Genomic DNA, 26,855 nt, shown 5'->3' on the forward strand with positions numbered 1-26,855 from the left:
AACACCAAAAGCAGCCGTTTGTTTTGGTTAACCGAGAGTATTTTTCTACTACTTATGTTTAGAATTAGAGACTAGGGCTAAAGACACAGTAACGTCATGTCTTACCTCACACACACACCAACCTTTTCAGCTCTCTTCCTTTTGCATACCCTGCTATGAATCTTTACAGTTGGATCAATTGTGCAAGTCTGTTTTGGACCTCCATGGTGGAACAAGACGTGGTTGCTATGAAGATGTGTGACACAGCAACAGACCCTAGGAGAAGGAGTAACAAAAGGAGGAGAGATTTTGTCCAAAAGAAGGGTTGATTAATAGGTAATTGAAGGGTAATTAATAATTAATATAATGAAAAAGGTCTTAAATAATAGTGGAACACATCTCTCTTCTGTAATTTAATTTTGTATGTTAAACGCTGAAATTATAAGAAAAAAAGCAAGACTATGTGGACAGAGGACGGAAGAGGACATGACAGGAGGGAACAAAATTGGATAGATAGCTCCTTTTATAGTGGCATGATTTAGTTGCATGTTCTTGACAATAAGTGAATTCATCTTGTGTAAGCTAGAAGAATTTAGAATGTTTGTAAGAGCTAAGAAGAATTGAGACTGCAGCGTACATCTTAGTTTTGGGGTATGAGGTGAATGGAATGTTTTAACACAATATGAATATTTTTCTGATTGTTTCCTGTTGTCATCTGCCTTTTTTCATTTGATCTTGACATTTATTCAGTTTAAGGTCGGAATGACAGTGGCATTTCCTTACGCTAACACTCCTTCATATTTGCTGTGCAAAGGGGAAGAATCAAAGTGAGAAAGAGAAAGGACGAGGAAAAATTAAGGACTGCTATTCCTGTTTTTGTCTCTCAGGTGAGTGAGACTGAGATCAATGGCCAGTTTGAGTCAGTTTGCGAGTCCGTTTTTAGTGAAGTAGAATCCCAGGCCATGGAAGCCTTGGACCTGCCTGGTTCGTTCCGCACTCGAAGCCACAGTTACCTCCGTGCAATTCAGGCCGGTTATTCCCAAGATGACGACTGCTTGCCTTCAATGACATCCTCCACTGTCACTTCAACTCTCAGATCCACAACAGGTAAAACAATCCCCCCCCTAAATGAGAGAGGGCTTAGACTACATATCCTCATACATCCTATACATGCGCACAGACTGGACATACCTGCATATGTACAGTGGGGAACCCTTGAGCTTCAGCGATGCCGGGCTGAATGATCCCAGTTATTTCTTTCTTTGGAAGCTATGGTGTGCGTGTGTTTGTTTTTGCCTCTGCATACTCCAAATTGTTTAGATGGATTTGCTTGTGTGTTACTTTGCACGATTCACGCATCATTAGCCAAGCTTCCGGTTGGTCACTTGTGGTGTTGCCAAGCTGTAGACTAATGAAGGGTGGGAGGGTCGCATAAACACTGAGATGCCAAAAAACACGCTCACGGTACACAATATTACAACACAGCACAGCGACACACCATGGCATGCCTAAGAGGAACAGGCCTTATCCCTAAGCATGTTAAACTGTGGTGTTATATATATGTGTTGTGCCAAGCGTATGAGTTACTTAGGGAGGGGTGAAGACCGAAACGGGCCAGGGGGCAGGGGAGCGGTAGGTCGCTGACATATCTGTGTTGCGAGGACACAAGCCTTCCGCCTGTCCTCCCCCTGCTCTGTTGCACCAACACATTAGCATATGCTTTGTACCTGATCTGGTCATTGACCTCGTAAAAATAAAAAATAAAAAAAAAAGCACAATCTTGTAACCGATTTAAGGTAAGTCAACAACCTCTAGAGACTAGAACACGTACTGGTTGCACAAAGGAACCGTCTACTGGTACATTCGAGTTTGAGAACTCCAACCTTCAATCACTTGCAGTATTGTTGTATTGTGTTGTATGAAACGCAACGTCTCAGACAAAATAACTAATGAATTGTATGAAAAGTTTATTAGAGGACTTCCTAAAGTTTAAGAAGTGTCGTCATCAACTGAAAGTTTCAAATTCAACAGACTAATATTTAAATCTTTTAGCCACAATTTCAATATGACAGTGGAACCAGACTCAAAGTGTTCGGAGAACAGCACATGCTGTTTATGGACTCGCATATTTCTATGTCCTATATGCTGCTTTTTTTTAATACAACATGCAAGAATGTCAAGGTTTTGTGCGACACAGTGCAAGCAATATCAAATTAGCATTTCAGGTTCTTTGTGCAAGCAGTCTTCGCAGTAACTCCCTCACTAAGTGCATTTGATGTTTACCTGCAAGAGTAAAGCTATGAACCCTATTGAAACATTTTTCTTTAATTATGTGCATTTTTAAATATTATGACCTGGATTTTTATTGTTTTTGTACACTTTTCTGTCAATTGAATATTGGAGACAATTGCACTTTTACTCATTTTGTGGATTTTGTTTTCTTCTGCAATCTGGACTTTTCTTTTTGGAATCCTTTCATATTCAATTGGGTTTCCATCTACGATTTCTTCGATGTGACAAGTACTGAGGATAAAGGAGTGTTCTCCAATCCCACTGTCTTATTTGCTGAACTCTATTCATTTAACTCTCTGCTCCAAATCTGTCAGCTCTATGTGGACTAAAACAAGCAGTTGACTGTACAATATGTTTTGAAGTTGTATTTTGAAGATTGGCATGATGCATCAATTATAATATGTCAGATAAGGTTATAGCAACCCAGCGGAAGGGTTCCCTGGATGGCGATTAATTGTATACAGTACCGTCACCTCCCAGTCAAGCCATACTGTAAATTATATTTCTCCTTTGGTGTACTCTTTGCACTGTTAATTAAATAACTAATTAAGTAACTTATCCAGGCTACCTTGGCTAAGATAAACATTGATTCCTGGAATCATGTTTTTATGCTAGTATTCAGTTCCAGTTTATAATTGAATTGTAAGCGGCTTATGAACCAAACCCCGTGTGAGGCTAGTGGGCCCTTGAGTGGGGAAGGGATCCCATCCTGCTCCATAGGGCAGACGAGCAGCAAACCCCTCTCCATTTGACCATCCATCTCTTGAAGGATAACCAGGTGGAATGAACAACTGGAGGCATCAGTGATGATTGTTGCAGGTATTTTAATGTTGACACGCATACATATATCTATGTATATGTGTGTTTTTGCACTGCCTTCTCAATAAAAATAATAGATACATAGAGTTTATATATATATATATATATATTTATATACATAGTTGGTAGAAATATCTCATTATGTTAACCTAAGTAGCAAACACGGTTCCAAACAACTCACAAAAACTCAGACTTTTAAAATTTCTTCTTTAAACCTTGATACCTCTGAATATTGATTACAGTGATGAATGTGATGCTGGCTTTTGTGAGTTGTTTACCATGTCTCTATTTTAAGTGTGCTTAGACCACATTGTAAGTGTAAATGTATGAGAGATGTACTTCCCAAACTTTTCAGAATGTTTTCATATGGCAACCATAAAATAGCACTGAATGTTATCGCATTGCCACTGTCTCCAATCATTTGTGAGAGCAGCATGCGTCTGCTGTAAATGTGTGAACGCTATTTTTTTTCTTTCCATGGAAATTTGACTTCTTTTAAAAAAAAAGGCCACATGTGGCAGTCTAACCCTTGGCATTGAGTCTGTCAGCTGTCTTTGACTGTGGGATTGCAGCCTCTCCCTGGTGCAGCCCCGAAGGGGGGAGAGACCCCTCCCCTCCCCGGGTTACTTACTCCACATGGTCTAATCAGCCACCTTGGACCTGATATGTTCAATAGGGTTCATATCTGCTTCTTGACCCAGTGGGTTGTGATTCTTTTACTCCCTTTACATCTTTTCTTTTGCACAAAATGGCACAAAATAATCACTTTAGATATGTTTTGAGAAAAGGGTTCTCAGAAAATGGATTCGTGATTTGATAATGATTGATGTATTTGATGTTTAATTCCACTCTTTGCTGTGCTGTGCAGTGAAAAGATGGAAAGAAGCCTTGAGATGACTGAGAAGGCAGTGTAAAAACATTGGGAAAAGCCTACAGTATGTGAGTTTAATGACAATAAGTATTGTCTTAGTTAAGTTAAGGCACTCAAGAACCCATTTAAAAAAAAAAAGGTGCTGTATATTCTGTACTGGCTCTGGCAGGAAGTAGCTCTATTACTTGGAGCTGACCCATTTTGTATTTTCCATAAAATGCTACACTTGAACACCACAGAAAGTTCATCCAAATATTTTACTGACTTCCCAAAAGATGTTATGAACTCCACAAACAATACACTTAGATATTGATCACAAATGGACAGAGAGTTTCTTTGCATTTGTAATTGTGTGATTTTATGACACTACTCAGTTACCTCTCGCTTTTTGTACTACTCTGGTGAAGACATATTTGAACAGCACACCAGTCAGTGGTGAGTGCTCATCCCCGATTTAATCGCTTAAATCTTAAAACCAAACTTGCCACTCGCATACTGTATGTTTTCCATAGATATGTGTTTATTTTCTAGTTCAGAATCCAAATCAAATCTCACTCCAGCTGTTCCTTTCACTTTGAATGTCCTTCTTTCTGCATATTCAAATTTGTCTTCCAGAGGGATATGATGTTGTGGATGGGATCTCTTTACTAAATGACGACATGATAGAGGATGATGACGGTGCTAGCTCCTCTGCCTATGTGGAGCTGGAGAGGCTGGAGAGAGAGACTGCTGCTGCTCGCAGCCACCACAGTACTAGCTCCACCGTAACAGCCATCTCCGTCCCACCGGCATCCCCGCCTTCATACAGGGTCCCCTCTGACTCACCCATAGCCTCTGAGCCGCCGGTCCCTCAGGCCCTTCAGGCCTTTAAAGAGTCTGCTAACATGGTTGCTGCCTTCAACATGCAGTGGAAGGACGAAATCTCAGCGATGCGCTATGAACTGGCGGAGCTGCGTAGAGATGTCTGCGGGGAATTGAAGACTTTCAACAGTAACTTCTTCAACTTTACTCAGTGCTACAACATGTGGACTTTCTGCCGGGAGCCTTGCAGCGACAGCACCACGCAAACGGACGACAGAGTGTCCATAGGAATTCAAGCAGGCTCAAGTTGGTCCATTCGACAGAATAAAGAGGACAAGTCGGTGATGTGCCAACCAGAGCCAGCACCATTCAGCATTATGGATTTGATGGACCCCCCCCGAATTGAGATCATAGAGGGAACCCCCGAGAGCACGCCAGAGGGATCAGGCAGCCCTGCCAGCCCACTTCCAATAGAGGATTTCCCATGGGAGATCAACAAAAAGCAAAAGGCCCAGAAGCAGCCAGACACAGGTGGCCACACAGGTGGTCACAGAAGCGCCAGTCTAGAACTGTGGAGCAGGAAGTACACCAGTGGGCCCATGTCATATCTGTCTATGTCATTCTAATCATTCCCATTCTACGCATCCTGTAAAGCGAGATGAGGAAGCCGGGGTGAAAACCTGACATTTACCAAGAAAGGCAGGGCAGAGCTGTTGTTAGATGTCCCTTTACTCTATGCAGACACAGAGTCTGTCATCTCTTGAACAGGTCACAGTGTTGTTCAAGCAATCTTTCAACAAGTGTCTTGGTTAGCCATGGATTAAAAGAGAATGACTTTGTTGTACACCAGAATGAGGTGACATAAGAATGTGAGAGAGAATGTGGCTTATGCTCAGATCCTCAAGTGCCAACAAGTGCAGCATCATCTTCCCTTCGCTGTCTTAAATACCCAACCTTCAGAGAAAAAGTCAATTCAAGTAAATATGGTCGGCAATCTGAGGGTCACTTAATGATAAAACTCAATAATCAGCCATTGTGAGGTGACGCATAAGTGGGTCTGTTTCCTCAAAATAAATAGCTCATGTTCATTCCAGTTTCTCTTCCTGTAGAAACAGTCTCTTAAGCACCTGAGTATACTGAAAAAATACTGTGAATAACTTTATAAACCCTAGTTTTTTAATGAATGCATTAAAGATGAATACATTATTTATGAATATATTGATATATGATTTACTTTTTTAGTTATTCTAATCAAAGCATTCCTTTTCCATTGCCTTCATCCATCTTGTAGCCAGGTCCAGTTAAAATGGGCATTTTGAAAATTTCCAATTTGCAAAAGTTTTCTCAATGGAGAACTGGTGAACCACACAGCGTAAAGAAGTAACTGTAATAATTTGATAATAAAAAATAAAAAAAATGAGATAGTGCTGACAACAACTTATTCTAACATTTGTGAAAGCCTAATCCTGGAATACTGATGGATGACACTGTCTCAAGGCTTTGTGGACTTAGTCCCTGGCTGAAATTGTTTACGATGAATCAGTTGTGACCGACTAGACTAAGTCTAACAGCGTGTGAAGAGGAAACAGTAAGGGAGATTCACAGTGATCGGGAAGTATGAATGTATTGGCTTCAGTTCATTCTTGCACAAACTGCATTCATTTTCAAACTGTGTATATGTATATAAATGTACCATTTTGTAAATAGAGAAACTTATATTCAATACTTGTACTGTTGCAGTTATTAACACCCATTTCTGACAGCGTTGAGAGGGGTTCAAATAGTAATTGTGGTTCTAAACCAAACACAGCACTTTCTCCAGTCTTCAAGGTCTGTCCTCATTTATTTCATCATATTCATCATCTGGCTGTTTGTGCACCTCAAAAGGGAAGTTGGTAGTTCATACCAGTGTTTCGACTATTGTTTTTCTTGCAGTGGGGACTGGAGGTTCTTAAATGTTTGGTTAAGTGTCTTACCTATCCGTTCATTTTTATTCTAGACGAAAAGGAAAATTAGTGTTTTGGAAAATGATGTGAAGAGATTTGGACTAAATTCTACCATATTCACCTTTTTTAAATGCCACGTTTCTCTAGTAACGATGCAATTTTTTTCATGCTGGGGTGGTTCATCACTGCTGAAAGATAACAGAGAAACATTGGTCCCTATAAGTAGACAATCAGAGCCACTGAGGGCCTCTACCTCTCTGACGTGTTCCCAGAGGTTCAGTATAGTACCACTGAATGTACTAACACCGCCTCACTAGTGACGGCTTAGCTGGGCTCCTGTAAAACCATAATGACAGGGAGCCCTCAATCATCTGCTGTATTTGGCCAATTGCTCATTTTGTCTGTTATTCATAGTATAATAGTTGCTCACGAGCCACTGGCATTCCCCTCAACCACTCATCTAGTCCACTGTCCCATTGCACCAACATGGCGTACCAAAGTTACTGTAATACTGAGGCCAACAACAAACATCTCCCAGCTTGACAGCACTTATCTTTGGACGATCACTGCAGCACAGGACCATGGGAAGCCTGTATGTATCAGACCCCTGACTGAAATGTGAACCCTTCAAAAGGACCTTTAACAAAGGAGAGGCATCATCTCTCACTTTATAAAGAGAGTGGATCTTCTTCCCCCTTTGCACGGCCAAAGGACAATACTTGCAGAAAAAGTGGCATTTTGAAAAAAGATGATATTCATACAAAAGGTTGTACTAGAGGTAAGATCAAAATTAAAGTGGAAGCCACGGAAGAAAGAGAGGCAGACATTTATTTATTAATGTCGTTATTGCAGTAGCTCCGCCCCACACACATGTTGCAGAAACTCATTAAACCTGAGCTTAAATGCCTACATACATGATTCATTTGCCTTGATAATCTAATATATGTGTTACAGAGGAACACTCTGTTTAGGCATGTTTTGCTCGGAACTGGGAACTTGAGGTTTTGGTACAACGAATAATAGGTAAGGAATAAGTTCCAATGTATTATTGCCATTTGCCATCATTTGCAATACAGAATAAGAATTTTAAAAAAAGCTTATATTCTATGTATTGTTGTTATAAACCCAAACAAACTCAATTTTGAGTTTTTCATTATTGACCAACCAAAGGTTCGGTTAGCATAAATCATAACTGATTTTAGTGAAAGGCATACAACTGTGAGAACATTTAGCATATCACCATTTTAATATAATATATATATATATATATATATATATAAAAAGTATATATGATTTTTTTTTAGGAAAGGCTTGTATTCATTTTTTTTGCGTTTTCAATGATTAAGAGGGGATTGCAGTGGCATTCCTTACTTATATCTTTTCCCATTGTTTGGGGAATGCAAACTTATTTAAAAGGTGCTGAAGACTGGTCAATCATGATGTCACAATTTACATCCATTCATTCTATGCAAGTCTTTGTTCTTCGTTGTAATTTTACGTCATCTAAATATTTGCAGTTATTGATATTAGGTATTTATGTTATACCTTCATTCGAGCCATCAATGCCGGGAATGGAATGATGTTTTCAGAAAATAATTGTGGCTCTTTTTTGTTTTCTTTCAAAGAATATTTATTTAATTTTATTATTTTTGCATGAGCTAGGGGGCCACACTTAAGGTTGTTTTAGTGTTTCCTGGCAGACAGTTGTTTCATTTAAATTTTTCCCATTTTAGCTTATATGTATACTAGCATCAAAGAGTTTGTTGGTGAGATTCTTGAGATTCCTGCATAGTGGTAGCATCCGTGTGCTTTCATCATACACAAAAGAAAAACAATCATAAGTGTTTTATTGTCAATTAATTTACTGACAACTGTACAGCAAAATTAGAAAACAAAGCCTATGATAAAATAATTGGAAATGCTGTACAAATGCTTAAAATGTTTCTAAATTTATATCTAATTGAACAGCAAACTGGTGATTGATTGATCCCAGGGAACTCACCCATGCTTTAAAAAAAAGATGAATCCAGTGTGTTATTATCATTTCATCATTTAGCCCAAAGAAATTTACCCTTCCCTTAAAACAAGTTGAAATGTAGCAAAACACAGATATTGAAGTATTATTTTAAAAATATATACCTAAAAGATGTACATTTAACAAAGACTGAAGAGGAAATAGACAAAGGGTATTTACAATTATTTTTTAACCATGCAACCATATTTTCTGTAATGAAATATATAATTATTTGTAAGAAAAAAAAATCTGAATTGTCTCCCTTATATGTGACGGTATGTAGTCAATTACCCCATGAGTTTTTGTTTACATTTTGTTGTCATCCAGAGATCTGATGCAACAACTGTGCCAACTCTGACGTCCAGCTATTAGGACAAAGGTTTTTGGATGGAATCTGATCTCACCTGAACCTGTAACACTGCTTGAATATAAATCCTTTTCTACCCCTATGTTCTCTTCCTGCATTTATTCAAGGTTTCTTGGAGAAAACATGCTACTATGTTTTGCATCAATCATGTCGCAATTTTCAGGGATCTCAGACTGAATTGTTTAGTGAATCAGACTTTGTCAAAATTATGAGGCACCTTTTGAAAACCACAGCTTAGCCTACATTTGTTAGCTTATGCTTATTTTGTTAAAAATAATGAAACCAGTATGTGATACTTTTGCTCTTCTTTTTTTTGTTCGCTTAATGCGGGTGTTTCTTGTGAATTTTCATTTACAACTTTTATTGGCCTTATGTATTTTTCATATATTGATATAAAACAATGGATTAAAATGTTTATGATGTTTATGTTTATGGTAATTTAAATGGAAAAATGGGGGTCATAGCTTTACAATGGCATCAAAAGATGAAAATGACTTATCGCATCAATAATATCTTTTGTGTCCATAGGGAGGACTACACACTTTCACACACCGCAAATACACAGCATGGGCCAGGCGCAGTGTCTTTTACTTTGACCCTCTTAATATGCATTGCTTTTCTACTAAGCTATCACCTTTTTGTTTGTTTGTTTCATTTTTCTTTTTTCCCCCATTTTAGGCGTCCGTAGCTTAGCTGGGGGGCGTAGAGAGTACGGTAGGTCTGGTAGGGAACCGATTTATTCTCTTTTTTTATATATATGTTGTTAATACACTTTTTCATACATTTTGTCTGACTCATTAACATTTTTCACAAAAATAAGATCTATCATTACTTGAAAATGCTGTCATACTCACTAAGTATGTATAATTTATTTAAATGTTTTCATCCGTTTCCACATTGAATTTAGTGGAATTTTCAAGATTAGTTAGTAGTAGATAAGTTTAACAAACCAAAAGTAGAAAAGTAGAACATCTGTTGACTACTGTCCCACATGTTGGCCTTGTGTTGGCACACTGGCATTTATTGTATAATGTCTACTGCATTTAAACAGTAAGACACAAGAATAAAATATCTTCTGCACAACTGGTATATACTTTAACGGAGATGTGCATGAAGCATTTTACAAAATCCATGAAAATATTTAGTCGGTTTGTCTTGATTTATTATGATTTATATTACTGTTCTGTTCAAATCCATTGGTATCAGAAGTGATTCACCCTCTTGCTTTGACCATTGTATACATTTTCTTTAAGCGAACAGAGGGGAATAAAATCAGCACACAGTAGTGTGTCTTTATTTTAAATATCCTGGCATGCAGCAAGGCAGGTTATGACCAACATAACAGCTTTGTTCTACAAACCAGCACAAATCAATGCCGCTTTTAGATGATATCAATCAGGTTTTCATACTCAAATTGTACAGTTGTTGATGTATAAAAATACTTTTTTGGTTCTGTATTCATGTTAGTGGCTTTCAGTACTTGTGATTTTGACACTGATGGTATTTCATATTCAGCATATTCTTCTAACATTTGTTAAGAGGGAAGGATAGATACTACTACCAATACTCAAACTTAATTTTAAAAGGTGGTGGGTGATGGATTTAAACTCAAATGTATAAGATGGTTGCAGATTCCGGCATACTAAAGTAATTAAAACATGGACCTTGTTAACAGACAATCCTACATACAGTAATATACTTGTAGGTATAGTATCATATGTGGAAGCTGTTATTGATTCTATGAATGGTCTCACACAGCTTGTCTAAAACATGCAATTCTATCACAAACTATGCACATTGTGTGCGCCAAAATTATATTTATAAAGATATGTTCATAATAAAATGTTAATATTTATCAGCAACGTTTATATTCAGCTGCCATTGCTGTAATAAAGCAAACCCACTTTAATGGCCCAACTAGCAGCAGAATCAATGAATGGTGATATCCAATAGTCTGTCAGCTGTTTCATCTGTCCCAACATGCAACATAATAAAGAAGATATTAAAGATTTGTTGAGATTCAAATCCCCAAATGGATGAATCCTAAAGTTCTGGGTGAACCCATGACCTCTCCTATAGTGCCACCACCAGGCCAAAGTTCCCATGTGTACTATGATGTGTACTATGATGTGTACACATTTTCTGAGCACATCACTCCAATTGGATGAACTATTGAGCCGGATGAATGTTATTCTAGTGCCACTCTCGGACCTAAATGTTATCCTTGCACACACAAAATATTTTAACTTAACAGGCAGCGTACAATAAAATTTGCCAAGAACATTCAGTTCTTCAAGAGGGTGAATCCATGTTTAATTTGAACAACTCTTTAGCTTTTTTTCTAGTCCCACATTCTAGACATGCATATCATTTTAACTCTTGGTAATGCTCGCAATATGTTCTTGGTTTAGTCCAATATGATCATAGGGTACAATGAACTTTACAGCCCCTAGGGGCTTTTTGTTTAAGTTACTTTTCCTTTACCTGTTTTGGTGGATTTCTATGAAAGTTTGTTGAAATAATACTTTCGGCCCATTGATTTGTATTGGTTTGTTGTGATATTTCATACATAAACGGTTAATCCACCTTGCATCCATGGGGGCATCACCACTGTATGTATATATGTATGTGGCTATGAACAACATGCTTGTTTTGTTGTGCGACTCTTGAAAAAGGGGCTACACAAACCTACTTTCGAAATTTGATAAATCCAGCAGAATCAGCTGGAATCACTGACCTATACACACCCTCAAGTCCTGCCAGTTGTCCTATGTCAAATCATTCATCCATCCATCCATCCATCTATCCATTTTTAGATCCATCCAGTCATCCAACTTTGCTAACCATCAGTGCCATACTCAAGCTCAATCCTAGGCCTGAGGACATATCTTCACAATGGTTGGGTCAATCTTCTTTTAGCTAAACACAGTCATTTATTTTGCCTGTGGTGATATGCATCTTTTATGCAAACCAAATAAAATGCCATTAAGGTGAGCAGGAAAAAAAATTCAAAAGAAATGTCAATTTCTGTACACAAGCAATATTTAATGTAATCCTGGAGTGTATCGCTGAATAGACATTTTACTGATACAATATAAGATCTACAGCAATCACTGAATGCATGCTTTTTTAAAGTTAGTTTTACATTAAGGATGTTGTGATGCCTAACGATTAAACATTAGAGTAGGCTACGTGCAACAATTATGCAATTATGTAAAATAGAAGCAATGCTTTCAACTTGTTTGTCCTTACACTGCTCCAAGAGAACAACTTTTTAAAGAGGGAGATAATCATAATGTGACTAGGTAAAGCTGTAGGCCATGATTCTTAGGCTTTAGACTACAATGATTTTGCAATATAAGTACTAGAATATAAATAAATGGAAGATAAAATACAAATATGTTTTTTTTTTCTGTATCCTTGCTAGAATGGAGTGAAGCTAGATAGTCACTCAGTCATCATTAATACAGTCTGAAGTCAAACAAAAGATAGTGTTACGTTAAATCCTGAGAGACATTCACTTTGTTACATCTTCAGCCCCCATGCTCATGTATGCAGCTCGTCAGACATTGCACGCCATTAAGCCACAATCCATCCTGACCCGAGTAAGATCAGCATCTCACCAGCCTCTTTGCCAGTCTGAGTCCACAACTATGGCAAGAACAGCCTCTGGCACAAATGGAGGGAGTCGGACGGGGAGGAGACGCAGTCAGAACTTTTGCAACGCTTTTTTCTGAAATTTATGTCTTGGCCACAAAGGAGAAAAAGGTTTGAGGGGCCTTGTTGAAAAAGCACGAGAGGGAAGGTCTGTTTCTTATTTTCTGCACCAAAGCTTTTATGAAATGATATTAGGTCACACTTTACATAAAGTCAATGTAAGTACCATCGTTTTCATAGCGCCTACGTTATCAATTAGCTCTTATCATAATGACATGTATTTTAAGTGCAGCAAGGTACTTGCCTTTCATGTAAAGTACGGCTTAAGCTCATGCAGCCAAACACAAAGTAAGTAAACTGGCTATAAATATAAGTGCTGTGGTCATACCTATTTGGTATAATATTTAAAAAAAATGGGAATGTGAAAAGTGGAACTCCACATGCTGTAGTACAGCATGCAACACTTTTCAATATACTACTTTTTTTTCATCACCAGTGGCAGTCAAGAATTAAAAAAAAAATAAAAATAGATAGACTGTCTTGATTTTACGTTTAAAAACATGTCTGGGTCTCTCAGCACATTTTGTCTGATTGTCTTTGTTTGCCTTCAATCTAACCCTTAATTATGTTAGATCTACAAAAAATGCCACTTGCCAGAGACTGAAATTGTCCTGTTCATGTTTGTGTCATTTTCCTACAGTTGTGGAGTGGCTAATTAAGTAGTTAATTGGAACGATTGTCTGTGTCTCTTCTTCTAAGTCTTTGTCTGTACATGACATTTTTTTGGCCTTATACTCCAAAAATTGCAATGTTCTGTGCGTCTCTCAGGAGACACACTGTACTGATAATAAACCAAGATTAATACTTGAGTTTTGAATATTTCTTAATATAATATCCAAAGATTGGAAAATATGAATTATCTCGCCAGTTAGAACCATTTAATTGGAACAATTTAAATTGTTTTTGTTAAATCCTAATTTTTCAAATTTGAGTTGAGTTTCATATTTATGTTTCGATAATGTCTGCTATGTCTTATATGTATAATAAGATTATGTGTAGCTGTCTGTTTTCAGATTCAGATGATGCATGTTATCTAGTGCCTGATTTGTAAGGGTTGATCTTAAGATAGTGATACATGATCAACATATGAGGGCAATGCAGATGGGCATTCTTAACAACCTTGGAATACATTGATTCTTCGAAAAGGCATTAGCATTTATTTTTGTTAAAAACAATAAAGCTGATTTCCAATTTATTTCCCAATTTGGTCCATTTTGGATCATCTTTTGCCACTTCTTTAACCTTTTAATTGTGATTTTACCATTGGTTATATGATGCCGAAAGACATTTTTGGATAACATTGTTATCTACAGCAGAAGCAAAAGAGAAGAAGTACAAAGTCTAGACAAATGCATTCAAATTCCCCTGCCAATAAGTTTTGTTTTCACCTCCACCAGCATCGATGCCCATGAGCATTGCCCAAGTTGCAAGTTTTGTCTGCACTTTGAGACAGAAACACAGCAAATGCATGATAACGGCTGTTGCCCAGAAATGAGCATTTCTCTTTTTTTTCTATATGTGGTGAATCAGTGACTAAGAGTTTGTTACTGTAAAAGTAACTCACTTGTATGAAATCGTAATAGGCCAAATGCACATTCAACATTTAGGAAAAAACACATTGATGTGACCCATTTCTAACACTAAAATAAATTGAGCATATCTGTGTTTCTCTCTCTCCCTGCCTGTTACTGACTTACTGTTACTACCGGATAGGCCTTAAGAAAGATTTCTGTCAATATGTTTCAATGAGCGTTAGACCTCTTGGAGTTAGCTATGGTAGGTATAGAAAGGTTCACTGTAGGTGTGCATTGGTACCTGCGTGTTTCCTCTCTAACTGGTGTTGCTTGCTCCTTGCAGGGATTCAGTTTCGTCTCCCTACTTCCTGCAGTGTGGACCGCGCTCATCCACCTCCAGGTACCAGCCCGTCTCCATCTCCTCTGTCTTCCTCCATACTAGCAGCAAACTACATTTCAGTTGCAGTCATACATCCATGACGGGGGTCCCGCTACTTTTGCTGAAGTAAAGAAGGAGGCTGAATCGAATTTATTAGCTTCCGGTTCGAGATCAGCCAATTCCCGCGCACATCGTAAACCGGTTAAATTTCTGTCTGAGTTGATCCCAACTTCTCTGACGTCATGCACGTGTGGGCAACGATAACGATTTTTTTTAAAAGGCAGGCGCAGCAGTCGCTTTCTACCGACTGCAAGAACCAGGTCTCGATGGGAAACGCCTGGTGTCACCTGACCAAAGAGCTGATTGGCTCTTAGTTTTGACAACAAACAGACGCAATAGAAAAACCTACTGTTCTGTGTAATTGTAACATTCATTGCTCATGTTGTGCAATGGAAGTTTAATCTGTTAACAAACTTGTGTGGATAAAAAAAACCAATGATGATAATAACAAGAAGAAGAAGAATTTATTATATTTATTTATATGGTATTATCAAAACGAGCAGCAATTACATTTGTGATTTACAAGGTAGAAGAATAAAGGACAGAATGCAATGCTGATACATTTCCAAATATATATATTTATACATTTTCCGAACATAGTCTAGAAAAGTACAAGTAGTCTACAAATTGGATCTAACAGGATGTAAATATTCCTGTGACTTCCTATATATTCTCTGAAGGCTCCTGGAAACTATCCTGCCTGACTGCAGTTTCTTCAGCGCCCCCTGCTGCTGCCGCCTGACTTGAAATATGCTAGTCCAAAAGCCAAGGTTAAAGTCACTGCGAGGAACTTTTAACTGGTTGTGAAACAGTGTCAATTTAATACTGATGCCTCTATATGACCTATAAGTAAACAAAACCGTTAGCGAGAACATTGCTTACTTCTATACAGTTTTTCGTAATGCTTGTCAATGCGCCACCGGGTCGGATTCTGCACAAAAACCAGATGAAATCATGCAGGTTCACCAGAAAGTCCTTAAACTCAGACTCCAGCAACACCTCCGGCAGCTACCAGTCCGCCGCGTACCGACCCAGTTCTGGCTTCGCTGCCACCTTCGACTTGCATTTGGAAGCTCCGGCAGGAGGAGGAGGCCTCAGCGCCCGGCAGCAGCGTCTCCTCCTCCGGCCAGGAGCAGAGCTCCACCTTGCTGCTCCGCGGCCCCCGCTGGGAGCCAACACCAATTCCACGCTGCTGGAGGCAGTCGTCTGTTGCTCCGCAGACATTGTGATATGATGAGCCAGTGTCAGGCACGCTATTGATTCACTGTGAGAGTTGATGAAGTTAGAAATGGCAACAGAAAGTAACTAGATGGGATATTCAGTGAGGACAGGGAGGAGATTACATGAGGATAAACAGTAGGTAGGTGGGTTAATTTGTGTTTTGATGCAGAAGCGTGTCCCTGCAGATGATGTGTCAAAATGCCTGTTTTGAAGGCAGAAGCTACCAGGGTCTTTACTGTGTGCTTTAAAAACTGCAAAAGCTTTTAAGCAGAGCAGCAACACAATATTATGTGACATTCAGGTGCACTTAGTCTGGCTGCACGTCCAGTGTGTGGGTCTGTTTACTAGACTGCCCAGTGCAGCAGTGCTAAACCAAACAATCAAATTCAAACACAGCGAGTTCTAACTGACTACACAAAGGACAGGGTATATTAGCCAAACTTTGAGTTAAAGCCGCAGCATTTCGAAGGGAAACCGCTGTACAGGAACCCTACAAATGTACTTTGTTGCCCTTTTAATTTTTCTTATTGGAGATTGTTTGTGTTCAACTGTATACTAACTCAACATTATCAAGCATTTACTTCAACTGTAGGTCTTAGAGAGCGGGACATGTCAGTACAGAAGACCATAAGCTTTGATCTCACAAAGTTTTAAGGCTTAAGGATGTGGACCCACGCATGTAAACTAAGTAAAGCGAGTGCTGTAGCAAGAGAAATTAACTCAAGTATGCTATTTGAGTAAATATACAACTTCAATAAATGTACTTTTGACACTTTTGCAGAGTGCAATTCAGCTGTTCTCAGGGACTTTGCACAGTCTATAGGAGGACATCTGGTGTCCGGTCAACATTATTGCAAGACATTGTGATTGTTGTTTCTTTTGGTCAGATTGAGTAGAGCAGTTCTCTCAAAATATTATCATGTGGTGGTTTGACAGCCTTGAAAGAGTCAGCAAATTAAGTATCTTCACTATACAACATCAGCCTTATTGTGTAATTATGCCCAGCACATAAATGTAGGTGTCTAATGAAACAAATGTTTTCGCAAATGTCAATCCATTTAGGCAAGCATAACATTTATGAATGAACTGCAGAAGAACTACTGCTGACTCAACTTCCAGTCTGATGATGAGGCTAATTTAGTCTTATCATTACCTCACTGTTTGTTTGTTTGTTACCAGTCTCACAGCACATCTCCACTATGAAGTCGAATGTTGGAGACACTATGACCTTTCATGTAGCGCCACCATTAGGTCAAACATTGTGTTTCATCGCTCCAAAGTAGTCAAGAAACCCAATTCATCACTTTCATATGGACTGGCCGCAACTCGGCCATACTTCATAAAAGATATTACAGTAAATATACTGTACTTTATATATGATACATTTTGGCCAGGATGGATTTCTTTAAAACAAGGTGAGGTTCCATAGAACAAACAAGTTAGGTGTATGTTTTACACGTCTTTAAAAAGATTGAGTTTATTGTAATGTTCATATCATTTACTACTACAGCTTTATGATCAGATATCTCTGATTAAAAACACAATGCTAATTTGATATTTTTAAAAAAATAATTGAAAAGTGAGAAAGTTTCAGAAAAGCCATGGACATGGACTTATTTTAACATCCTGATGGTTGTTCTTTACACATGATAATCATGTCAAAAAACCACCTGAGTGACCTGACTTTAATATGTTGCATTGGCCAACGAATGCAATGTAACCCAGACACACAGATATTGGAGGTATAGGAACATGTAGAGGTTCATGTCACTGACTTTGTATCTGGTACCAACAAGCAATCTGTAACATTTTCAGTTTTGAAAGTAAGTCAAATTGGTAGAATGTGTAAAAATAGAACGTGTGGAGTTGAGTGCTGCCTGAGTCACTGTGCTCTTTTCATTTTGGTATCCACCCACTGTGTCTTGCAGAACTGCAGCCCCTTCAAGTTGGAAGGAAGTCAAGTCTGTGACTGGATTTAGCTTAACAGAGATCCCTGTGGTTTCTTATTTCTTATTGCACTTAATTACCTGTAATCCAAAGTGGTTTGTGTGTGTGTGTGTGTGTGTGTGTGTGTGTGTGTGTGTGTGTGGGTGTGTGGGTGGCTCTGCCTGCACCTGTTTACACCAGTATACAGCATGTGTTTGAATAGGTAAAGCACAACAATCATACTTAGTAATGCAATGTTTAGTCTGATGAATATTGTATTTTACTATAGAAATGTATACATGTAATAAATGAGGAAAAGAATAGGAGACTTCACAAGAGAATGACTAAATGAATTGATCAGAACACTGTAGGGGTGAATAGCTGAATGCTCATAAGGGCCATTACAATACAGTCTTGACACAGTTTATACTTGTTAAGAAGGTTTGCATGATTCATGCAGATTTAAGGTTAACATTTGAAATTAACTCACAAATGGGGATTGTGGATATCATCCATTGTGCTCAGACCTGAACGAACAGATGCTATTTTCTTTAGAATGATGGCGCAAACTTACTTTACATTTATTGTAACCAATTAAAAAAGAGACATCTTCATTTACCAGGATTTTCAAAATGTGTATGCTGAGCAACTAACTGTTAATTTAGTCCTTATCATAGCTTAGGAAAAAAAGACATCTAGCCAGTGAAGTTGGTTCTTTTCCAGCTCTGCTGTGAGGTCCATCTGGATGGATTACCATCAGATTCTCATTTGCACTTAAAAGAGCAAATCTTCCCCATAATCCTTCATTGCTCCTCCCCAATAAGCACAGTCATATTACAAAGCTGCTGTTGCTTTTCACCTTATACTTACATTTCCCTTGCTTTAAGTGCTTAAGTGCCCTGATGCCTAATCTCCCATCATGCCATGACACTCTTCTATCACACACTGTGATCCAGGTGAACTGCAGCACTTGGCCGTTGTCAGCTTCTGGCCACATTTTTCATTCTCATGTTTTATTTTATCCTCTACCCTTGTCTTGCCTTGTCCTCGTCCTCTCATCCTGCTTGTGCTATCCAGCGGTATCATATCCTCCCAGTTACAAGAAGACTCCACCTCCTGTGCCCCCGCGCACCACCACCAAGCCTCTTATCTCTGTGACAGCCCAGAGCAGCACTGAGTCCACCCAAGATGCCTACCAGGAGGGCAGGCATCCACGGGGCGGCCTGTGGACCACGGATAGCCTTGGTCGTCCCATCTACAGCTCCATGGACAGCCTGGACAGCACCAAGGCTGTCACCATGGCCATGGAGTCGGCAGCAGGCAAGAGGCATGCGTCTTTGGGCAGCCACACCTCCGTCCAGACGTGTGACAAAGCGGTGCTGGTGTCCAAGGCCGAGGAGTACCTCAAAACCCCACGTTCCTCTATTGGGATCCAGGTAACAATGCCACTCAATTTGCTGCTCTCTTTGCATTCACCACACTCACTACCCAGCCTCCATGCTAATTACACCAATCCCATCTGTCTCCTTCTATCTAGTCCTGGCTGAAAGGATATATTAAGAGTTTTAATATGTATGAGAGGTGCCCTGCAAAATCCAGCCACAGTAAAACCATCTCTCAGAGTTCTCAGTAACTTAAATCAACACAACGGCAATTTTATTAGAACTCAACAGGCACATTTTTATGTACTGTAGGTAGTTGTTTCAATTGCATTGCACCATTGGATTATTATCTGACAAGAGGATTAGGTTTCTTTATTGAAGACTTATTCTGTGTCCGCATCCCCAGGCAGACTTCACAATGTTGAGCTATTTTTTTTTGGGGGGGGGTGTCAGGCTGCATGGACAGGGCTTATTCAAAAGCAGCAGTAATGAAGAGCAACATGAGGATCTCTCTTACTCGTGTTGTTCTAGTTTGTGATCTGTGATTCTTCTTTAGATTGCTGGTAGCTTTGGCCTGATCGTATAAGAGCCCATCCCTGAAGAAGTAGTTCCATCACAAGATAGGGATTCTGCCTTGTGTGCTAACTGTCCAACCAACTTAGGTAGCTCCTGCATCCTCAAATGTCCTCAGCTCTTAGCTCTGACTTTGGATGGCCGTCTGTGTGGACCATGTTGTACCTGCATGTCCCCCACAGACGTCTCTTGTGGACAACGCTGAGCATGGTGTCGAAAATAATTGACGTTCCTTTTGCAAATGTAGCTGTTTAGAGAGGACACTGACCAGCCGGAAGCCAGCTAGTTGATGATTCTATTTTAAGTTTCCTTTGTACCAAAATTCTGGATACGGTTGAACTTTAAATCCATGCAAACTACCCACACAGCAGCTGGTACCAGTAACACCAGGTTTAGGCAATCAATTAAGCTGTCGCTGGATTGTCAGAACCTTGGAAAGCACTGAATTGCATCCTCCAGACTATGCATCATTGTGTATAATTACAGAGTGGTCTTGTTTGGGATTCAAACACCTGCTTTTTGCACTGGCTTTTGGTTGACCTCGCCGTCTTGAAGGACTGGTGGTGAGTGGCAATTCATTCCTGACTGTGAGCCTCTCTGGTTCTTGTTAGGCACTTAATGGATACCTGTTGGTTTGAGCAGCATCATTACAGGCCTATATCATATAAGAAGTTGACGTAGTCACCATGACGTCATCCATTGGTTTGTGAACTGCAGCTTTGAAGCCTCAAGTTCGGCATTTTGGCCATCGCATCTAGGTTTTTGGCCGTTGCCATCCTGGCATTTTAGCAACCTGAAGTGTCAGAAGAGGGAGGAGCTAAGTACAATCGAACACCGAATAAGACATTTTTAGGCGACAAAAACTCATGATGGAAACTCAAATCTTCTGTAATAAATAAGAAATCTAGTCAACATAACAACATTTGATGTGCATCTACTTGGGTGTGACTGTTTCAGGTGTTAATGATGACGATTTGGCGGTGTTCTGTTTTCTGTATTCACCAGGTGGAAACTGTGACAGACTCTGAGACTGAAAGTAAAGGCCTTCCTCAATTCCACTCTATAGGGATCCAGGTGGAGGATCACAAACGGTATGTTGCTCAGACAAAAGAAACAGTGTCCATAGTCAAAGTATAGTGCATTTTAAAGTTGCATTTGTTAAGCGTTGTCCTTGTAACTTGTGCATTTTAGGCATGGAAGGTTCAAGCGCTCCAACAGTGTGACCACTGCAGTGCAGGCAGACATGGAGTTGGAGGGCTTTCCCTCCATGGAGGACAAGGGCCTGCAGTTTGGTGGCGGCTTCGGTCGCCACTCTGAGCCCAGCACGCCCACGCAGTATGGGGCCATCCGTACGGTGCGCACACAAGGCCTGTTCAGTTACAGGGAGGACTACCGGCCCTCCAGTGGGCCCCCCAGCCCACAGCCTGAAACCTGGCTGGTTGAGCCCAGTCTGGAGGGCACCGAAACGGGCCGAGTGTCCCCACTCCGCAGGGACGGCAGCTGGTTCATGCAGCTCCTTCACAATGAAACCAAGCGGCTGGAGGGATGGTGCAAAGAGATGGAGAGAGAAGCAGAGGAGCATGACCTGACAGAGGAGAGTGAGTGTCCTGAAGGAAACTACATACTTGTCAAAACGGGAGCTGCTTTTGTTGTCTCAGGTCAATGCTTTCATGATATATGCTTTATCATTTATTTTTTGCAGTATGTATAACAGCGGCCAAAGTGAACATTCATGGTATTAGCTGACATGCTGACTTTGAAAACACAGAATTGTGATAGGTGTTTTGTGAACAGATTGGATCCATGTGAATGATTGTCTTAAAGACATTGCTGAACAATGTTAGTCTTTGCCAAGCTGTCATGCATAAAACCAGAATCTCTCTTTTTCTGTCTCTCTCTCTCTCTCTCTCTCTCTCTCTCTCTCTCTCTGTGTGTGTCTGTGTGTGTGTGTGTGTGTGTGTGTGTGTGTGTGTGTGTGTGTGTGTGTGTGTGTCCACCAGTCCTAGGAAAAATCCGGAGTGCAGTGGGAAGTGCTCAGCTACTGATGTCTCAAAAGTTTCAGCAGTTTTACTGGCTATGTCAGCAGAATCTGGTGAGTAGTATGTGTCTGTTAATAAAAACACTGTATTGACCGACATGCTGTCAATATGTTACACGGAGAAACCCAACGATCAGAGTTAAACTTGTTGATAGGCTTGTCTTTGTCAGAGCTCGAAGGTGCTCGGCCTGACGCTGCACTTGTGCGCCTTCCAGAAATAGACCACATAGATCAATAGTGAAGCAGTCCCTCTGCCGCTATTGACCCCACAGTAAACGAAAGGGGAATTCCAATAGGCTGCTGCACCTGTGTTGAGGCTATCCATTAGTGGAGGCAGCAGTTTGAGCAGGAGTTTGAATAATGGACTGCCACACCTTCTCACTGTTTAGCCCTCATGTCGACTAGAAACTCAGACCTTTTCCAATGCTAACTATTAACAGTGTCAGCATATATCAGACTGTGATAGTGTCATGAGTGGGAATGTTTCTGCAGATACAGTAGAGGTGAAAGTACAGTGAAAAGAGACAGGCAGGCACTTAATCACACCTCACTAAAGCGCAGCTAATTTTTTGAATGAAATGCAAAAACCTTGTGGAGGTGGTTGAAATCTACCTGCTCTCTCACTGCCTTGTGTTTGTGTGTTTGTGTGTGTGTGTGTGTGTGTGTGTGTGTGTGTGTGTGTGTGTGTGTGTGTGCCTTAACTCTGTGCATTGCACTCTCTTGGATGGTTTCAGGCCGCACTCTCTCCCCATAGATAATAAGATGATGAATTAAGTCCAACATTGGCTGTGACAAGCCTGAGATTGCCCTGAGCTTTCAGACGTGTCTGAACGAGAGAATGACTCTGTTTCCCTTCTGGACCGTGGAGGGACTGCATGATGCGTCTGTAAAAAGCTCCAAACGTGCTTTGAAGTTTGACTTGACAGACCTTGTCTTGGTCTAAGATCACACTAGTTCTGTGTACTAGTACTAGTACTGTCTGTGGTAATGAGCACACGTCTGTGTGTGGCTGCATGATGAGATGAGTGTGAGCTGTGGTGTGCAGTTGGCACAACATCAGCCAACTATGTACAGTAGGTATCATGAACAGCAGTGCATCACATTTTTGTCATTTAAATTGTAAAGATTATACAGATCATGTTGCAAAATTACAGTAGAATGAAATAACAGTATATTATTTTCTAATTCTACAAAAACATCTGTCCTGCATTCTGTCCTCACTGCATATGACCATAAATATGACCTTTAATAATTATTAATACATTTTTCTACAGCACACAATAGACCAACTCAGCTGTTAAAAAAGAAGATGCAGTAAAGGGAGTAGGATGAGTTTATGAACCAATGTTGGTGCTGTACTGCCACACAGTGGTGGGAATGGTGAGGTGGCTATGAGTAGCAAAATGTCCTGAAAATTAAGGCTGCAGTTTAAAACATAGATTTAGTATTTAAGTATGTAAGTAAATATGCACGCTTTTTTTTGTTGCTTTTTAATTTAAGTATGATACACGTGGTATAATGCTGGTTGAGAACAGGTAGTACAAGTCTAAGGTTCTCTATTATAGTTTCTTTAGTTTTGTTAGTGTTCTGCAATCCTGCACATAACAAAGAAGGACAACACTGTCTTGAGTACAAAACAACCCACTACATTGTGTATTCTACTGTCTCTTCAGGACCCCAGTGCCATGCCCAGACCCACATCTCAGGACCTGGCTGGATTCTGGGACCTCTTGCAGCTTTCCATTGATGACGTCACTGCCAAATTTGATGAGCTGCAGCAGATCAAGAGCAACCAGTGGCAGCTGGTGGAGAGCCCAGATAAGAAGGTAAAACTGGATCCATACACTCATTACAATTAGTCGTAATGGGTTCCAGATGAACTCACTCGGCTTTTGAGAAAAACTAACTAACAACATCTGCCTTCCTTTGATAGGCTTGTGACCAGTAGGAGGTTAATCATTCTTGTTTTAACACTGCAGGGACAACTATTAGGAGGCAACACCAGTTCAGCCTAGACAGCTATAGCATCTTCTAAAATGTTTTCCTTTAAAAAAAAAAAATTAAAAAAGTTCTATTTTCTATTTGTGAACAATTTGGGACTCATTTTATCTGTCAAAGAAGAAGAAGAAAAAAGCGGGACCCACAGCAGTTACGATTGGTGCTATTTGCCCAGAACACTGATTATATATAAAATTATTAATACAACATTATTTCCACAGAATTTGATACCTTCAAAATGCACATGTAGTGTATGCAACACTGCTTTAAGAACCAGTGTGTGTGGAATAATGACACATATGCTGAAATAAGTAAATAGTGAGCAACATAAAAACAAATATCAAGGTGACACATGACAAGTGAATTGAAACAATGCGTTCAAAAAGACAGTTTTATAGTAAAGTCCAGTAACTTTTGACAGTTTTGACAAACGTTTGATCTTCATCAGTCTTCATACACACAGGCTACATATTCTAGATACTGACATACAATTGATAGCATTTAAAAATGTTTTATTTCAAAGCATATTACTCTACAAAATGAAAAAACATAAAGCATTAAGAATATCAAACCATCCAGTTAAATCGCCAATACCCAACAGCTGAAAATAAACGCACATTTGTAAGAGTGCTTCTCGTAGATGAGGATCTTCAGAGATCCTTCAGGGCACTCGGATAATTATCTCCATGCTACAGTTGTGGTTGTAAGAGAGTTATTTACCTCCAGCAGTTAATAGGCACATTGCAAGCTCCATGAAGCCGAGCCCAAACGGTGACACAGATGCTCTGTATTGGGCTTCTCCCCTTCAAGGCAAGCACGGTTTTACACTAACGCCAGTTTGCCTGGCGCTCAAAAGCTTTCCTGAGTGCTGGGTTAAGATGTGTGGGTCGTGTGGGTGAAGTTTTAGCGCCTTCACAGGTAAACGATTGTAAACGGTAATGTTGTGGACATAATCAGTTTATATGTTCTGTAGGCCTCAGCAATGGGGAGAATTCTAATGATGAATTCTCACTATTGAGGCAAAGGTGGTCTAGGTCTGTCCACGACACACATGTACCCAAGACACCAAGAGTTCATATTATTAAAGGCTCATAGCACATTTATCCAAGGCTGTGTGAAAACAACTCCTGTTAGCATTTAATTGATCTGCCCTGATTCAGTATTTATCATGCTTTCCCCGGTCAATCTGCTGGTTAATATTGAGCTGAATAAATAGTCTCTCTGAGAAAATATACAATGACCAAATTTAATAAAACAATATAAACATGTCCTCACTAGAATGAAAACAATATTGCTTCTGTAAGTTTTATAATGTGTAAAGGAAGTGTTTTCTGCCGACTTTTGTCGTGTTTTTCACTTCTTCTTTATAGCAGAACATTTATCAAAGCGGATGATTAGATAGCGCTCTTTATTTAAACTGATGTCTAATCTATAATATCTGGCACACATCGTCACTCCTAACAACTGTTTGAGCTGTACACCATTGATTGAGATGCGTTGTTTGGTTTGCATTTCTCCCCCCAGTGAGTCATCCTGTTCTGTCAGATACATTGCAATAATACCTTTGCCTTGTTTAACCATCTCATTCTGTGTCCTAAGGAGCGAAAGTGGCCACCACCTTTGCCAAAGCGGCCATCCAAGGGGCGTGGTGGTGTGATGCGAGAGCGCTCTCTGGACCTTCAGGACCGCCAGCGACAGGAAGCCCGCAGACGCCTCATGGCTGCCAAACGAGCAGCTTCTTTCAGACAGAACTCAGCCACAGAGAGGGCAGACAGCATCGAGATCTACATCCCTGAAGCCCAAACACGGCTTTGAGGTCCACGGATTCATCCTAAGCTCCTCTTGTCCACCTCCATCCAAAATCAGCTCGTCACAACCAGCCCGCTGTCATCATCTCCGTCATCGCTCGTCCACTTTTTCATAATTTGTCGCCATTCTCTGGGTTGTCCCTGCTGAAGCTACACTAGGCAAGGTTGCAGTTGTAAACGCATCCTTTTTTTAGCAGCTTAAACGACAATGTGGCACGGCCATGGGGAAGAGCGCCCAATCTTTCCCCGAGTGAGAAGTCCGATGAGTCAGGTGTGGACGGTCGTTTTCCCACAGAAAGTCATAAATGAAGCTCAAAACTGAGAAATTGGGACACACCAGCATTAGACTTTCTTCCTCTTTCCCTTTTGGTATTCTCTGGTAAAAAAAAAACATGTATCACAGGCCAGCTGGATTGTTAAACATGAGCCACTAACAGTTGAACAGTGAAGTTGCCTAGTGTAGCTATAAACCCCACAAAGGGACTCTTTGCATCACAAGAATGAGCTGCCATACCCCAAAATAAACATTTCACCTGTTTTTCTTATTTTTTTATTTCAGCAACATTATGTCAAGTTAGTCATTTATTTGGTCACAACCATTACTGTTGAAACTCCAGTCTTCATCTCCACTGTGAGTATGGGTAACGCTATACGTGCCACATTCAAAGGGAAACACAAAGTGCCAGTTTTCGAGACTTTCTCACCAGCAACAATGGTCTTGGGCTCGAGCACCCTGTGTGAAGGAACAGCAGCAGCAGAGATTGATGTTTCCCACAGTGACATCTTAGCAAGGCAAAAAAAAAAAAAAAAGCCTTTGATATATGTTGAATATTGCCTAACTGCTGAACAGAATACAAATTACTTTTGATCAGGTTCAAACTTTACACACAGCCTTTTTTTACTATGGAGGTGGCTAAAACCTGGTACCGTGGTCGATCAACTTCCTGCCAGTCTGCGGTAGAACGGCGTTAAAAAGGTTCGACAGCGTGTCTGAGGTGCTGCACAACTTATATCATCCATCCATCTTTAACCAGGCATGCTGCAGCTGCTGACCAGTGTTGCTGATTGAGATCTGAAAATAAGGCTACAAATCCTAGACCACATGTATTCATTTCCATTCATTTAAACCCCCCCCCCCCCCCCCCCCCCC

At 40.0% G+C, this 26,855-nt stretch overlaps 2 protein-coding genes across 3 annotated transcripts in view; both read left to right on the forward strand.

Moving 5' to 3' along the window:
* dlgap2b (discs, large (Drosophila) homolog-associated protein 2b) overlaps positions 1 to 14,717 on the forward strand; it is a 72,258-nt gene extending 57,541 nt beyond the window's left edge. Inside the window, exons 5-7 of one of the 2 annotated variants that reach the window (XR_011102760.1) lie at positions 867 to 1,086; positions 4,577 to 9,803; positions 14,664 to 14,717. Coding sequence is in view for 1 of the 2 variants with exons in the window: in XM_068708364.1 (XP_068564465.1) it covers positions 867 to 1,086; positions 4,577 to 5,388 (1,032 nt within the window). In the remaining variant the exon portion in view is untranslated. Of the gene's footprint in view, positions 1 to 866; positions 1,087 to 4,576; positions 9,816 to 14,663 lie in introns of those variants that run through there. The other variant, XM_068708364.1, reaches the window with a different exon arrangement.
* Positions 832 to 26,850, forward strand: LOC137870904 (disks large-associated protein 2). Its single transcript, XM_068708365.1, has 8 exons — positions 832 to 866; positions 14,664 to 14,720; positions 18,984 to 19,342; positions 20,867 to 20,952; positions 21,053 to 21,459; positions 21,862 to 21,953; positions 23,573 to 23,725; positions 25,497 to 26,850. The coding sequence occupies exons 3-8, from the start codon at positions 19,172 to 19,174 to the stop codon at positions 25,710 to 25,712; spliced, it is 1,125 nt and encodes a 374-aa protein (XP_068564466.1). The 5' UTR covers positions 832 to 866; positions 14,664 to 14,720; positions 18,984 to 19,171; the 3' UTR covers positions 25,713 to 26,850.
* Positions 26,851 to 26,855: the final 5 nt, after the last annotated feature.

Source organism: Cebidichthys violaceus, unplaced genomic scaffold (genome assembly GCF_023349555.1).
Source record: "Cebidichthys violaceus isolate CVI_PGR_0920_01 unplaced genomic scaffold, fCebVio1.0.p SCAF_14, whole genome shotgun sequence".
NCBI lineage: Eukaryota > Metazoa > Chordata > Actinopteri > Perciformes > Stichaeidae > Cebidichthys > Cebidichthys violaceus.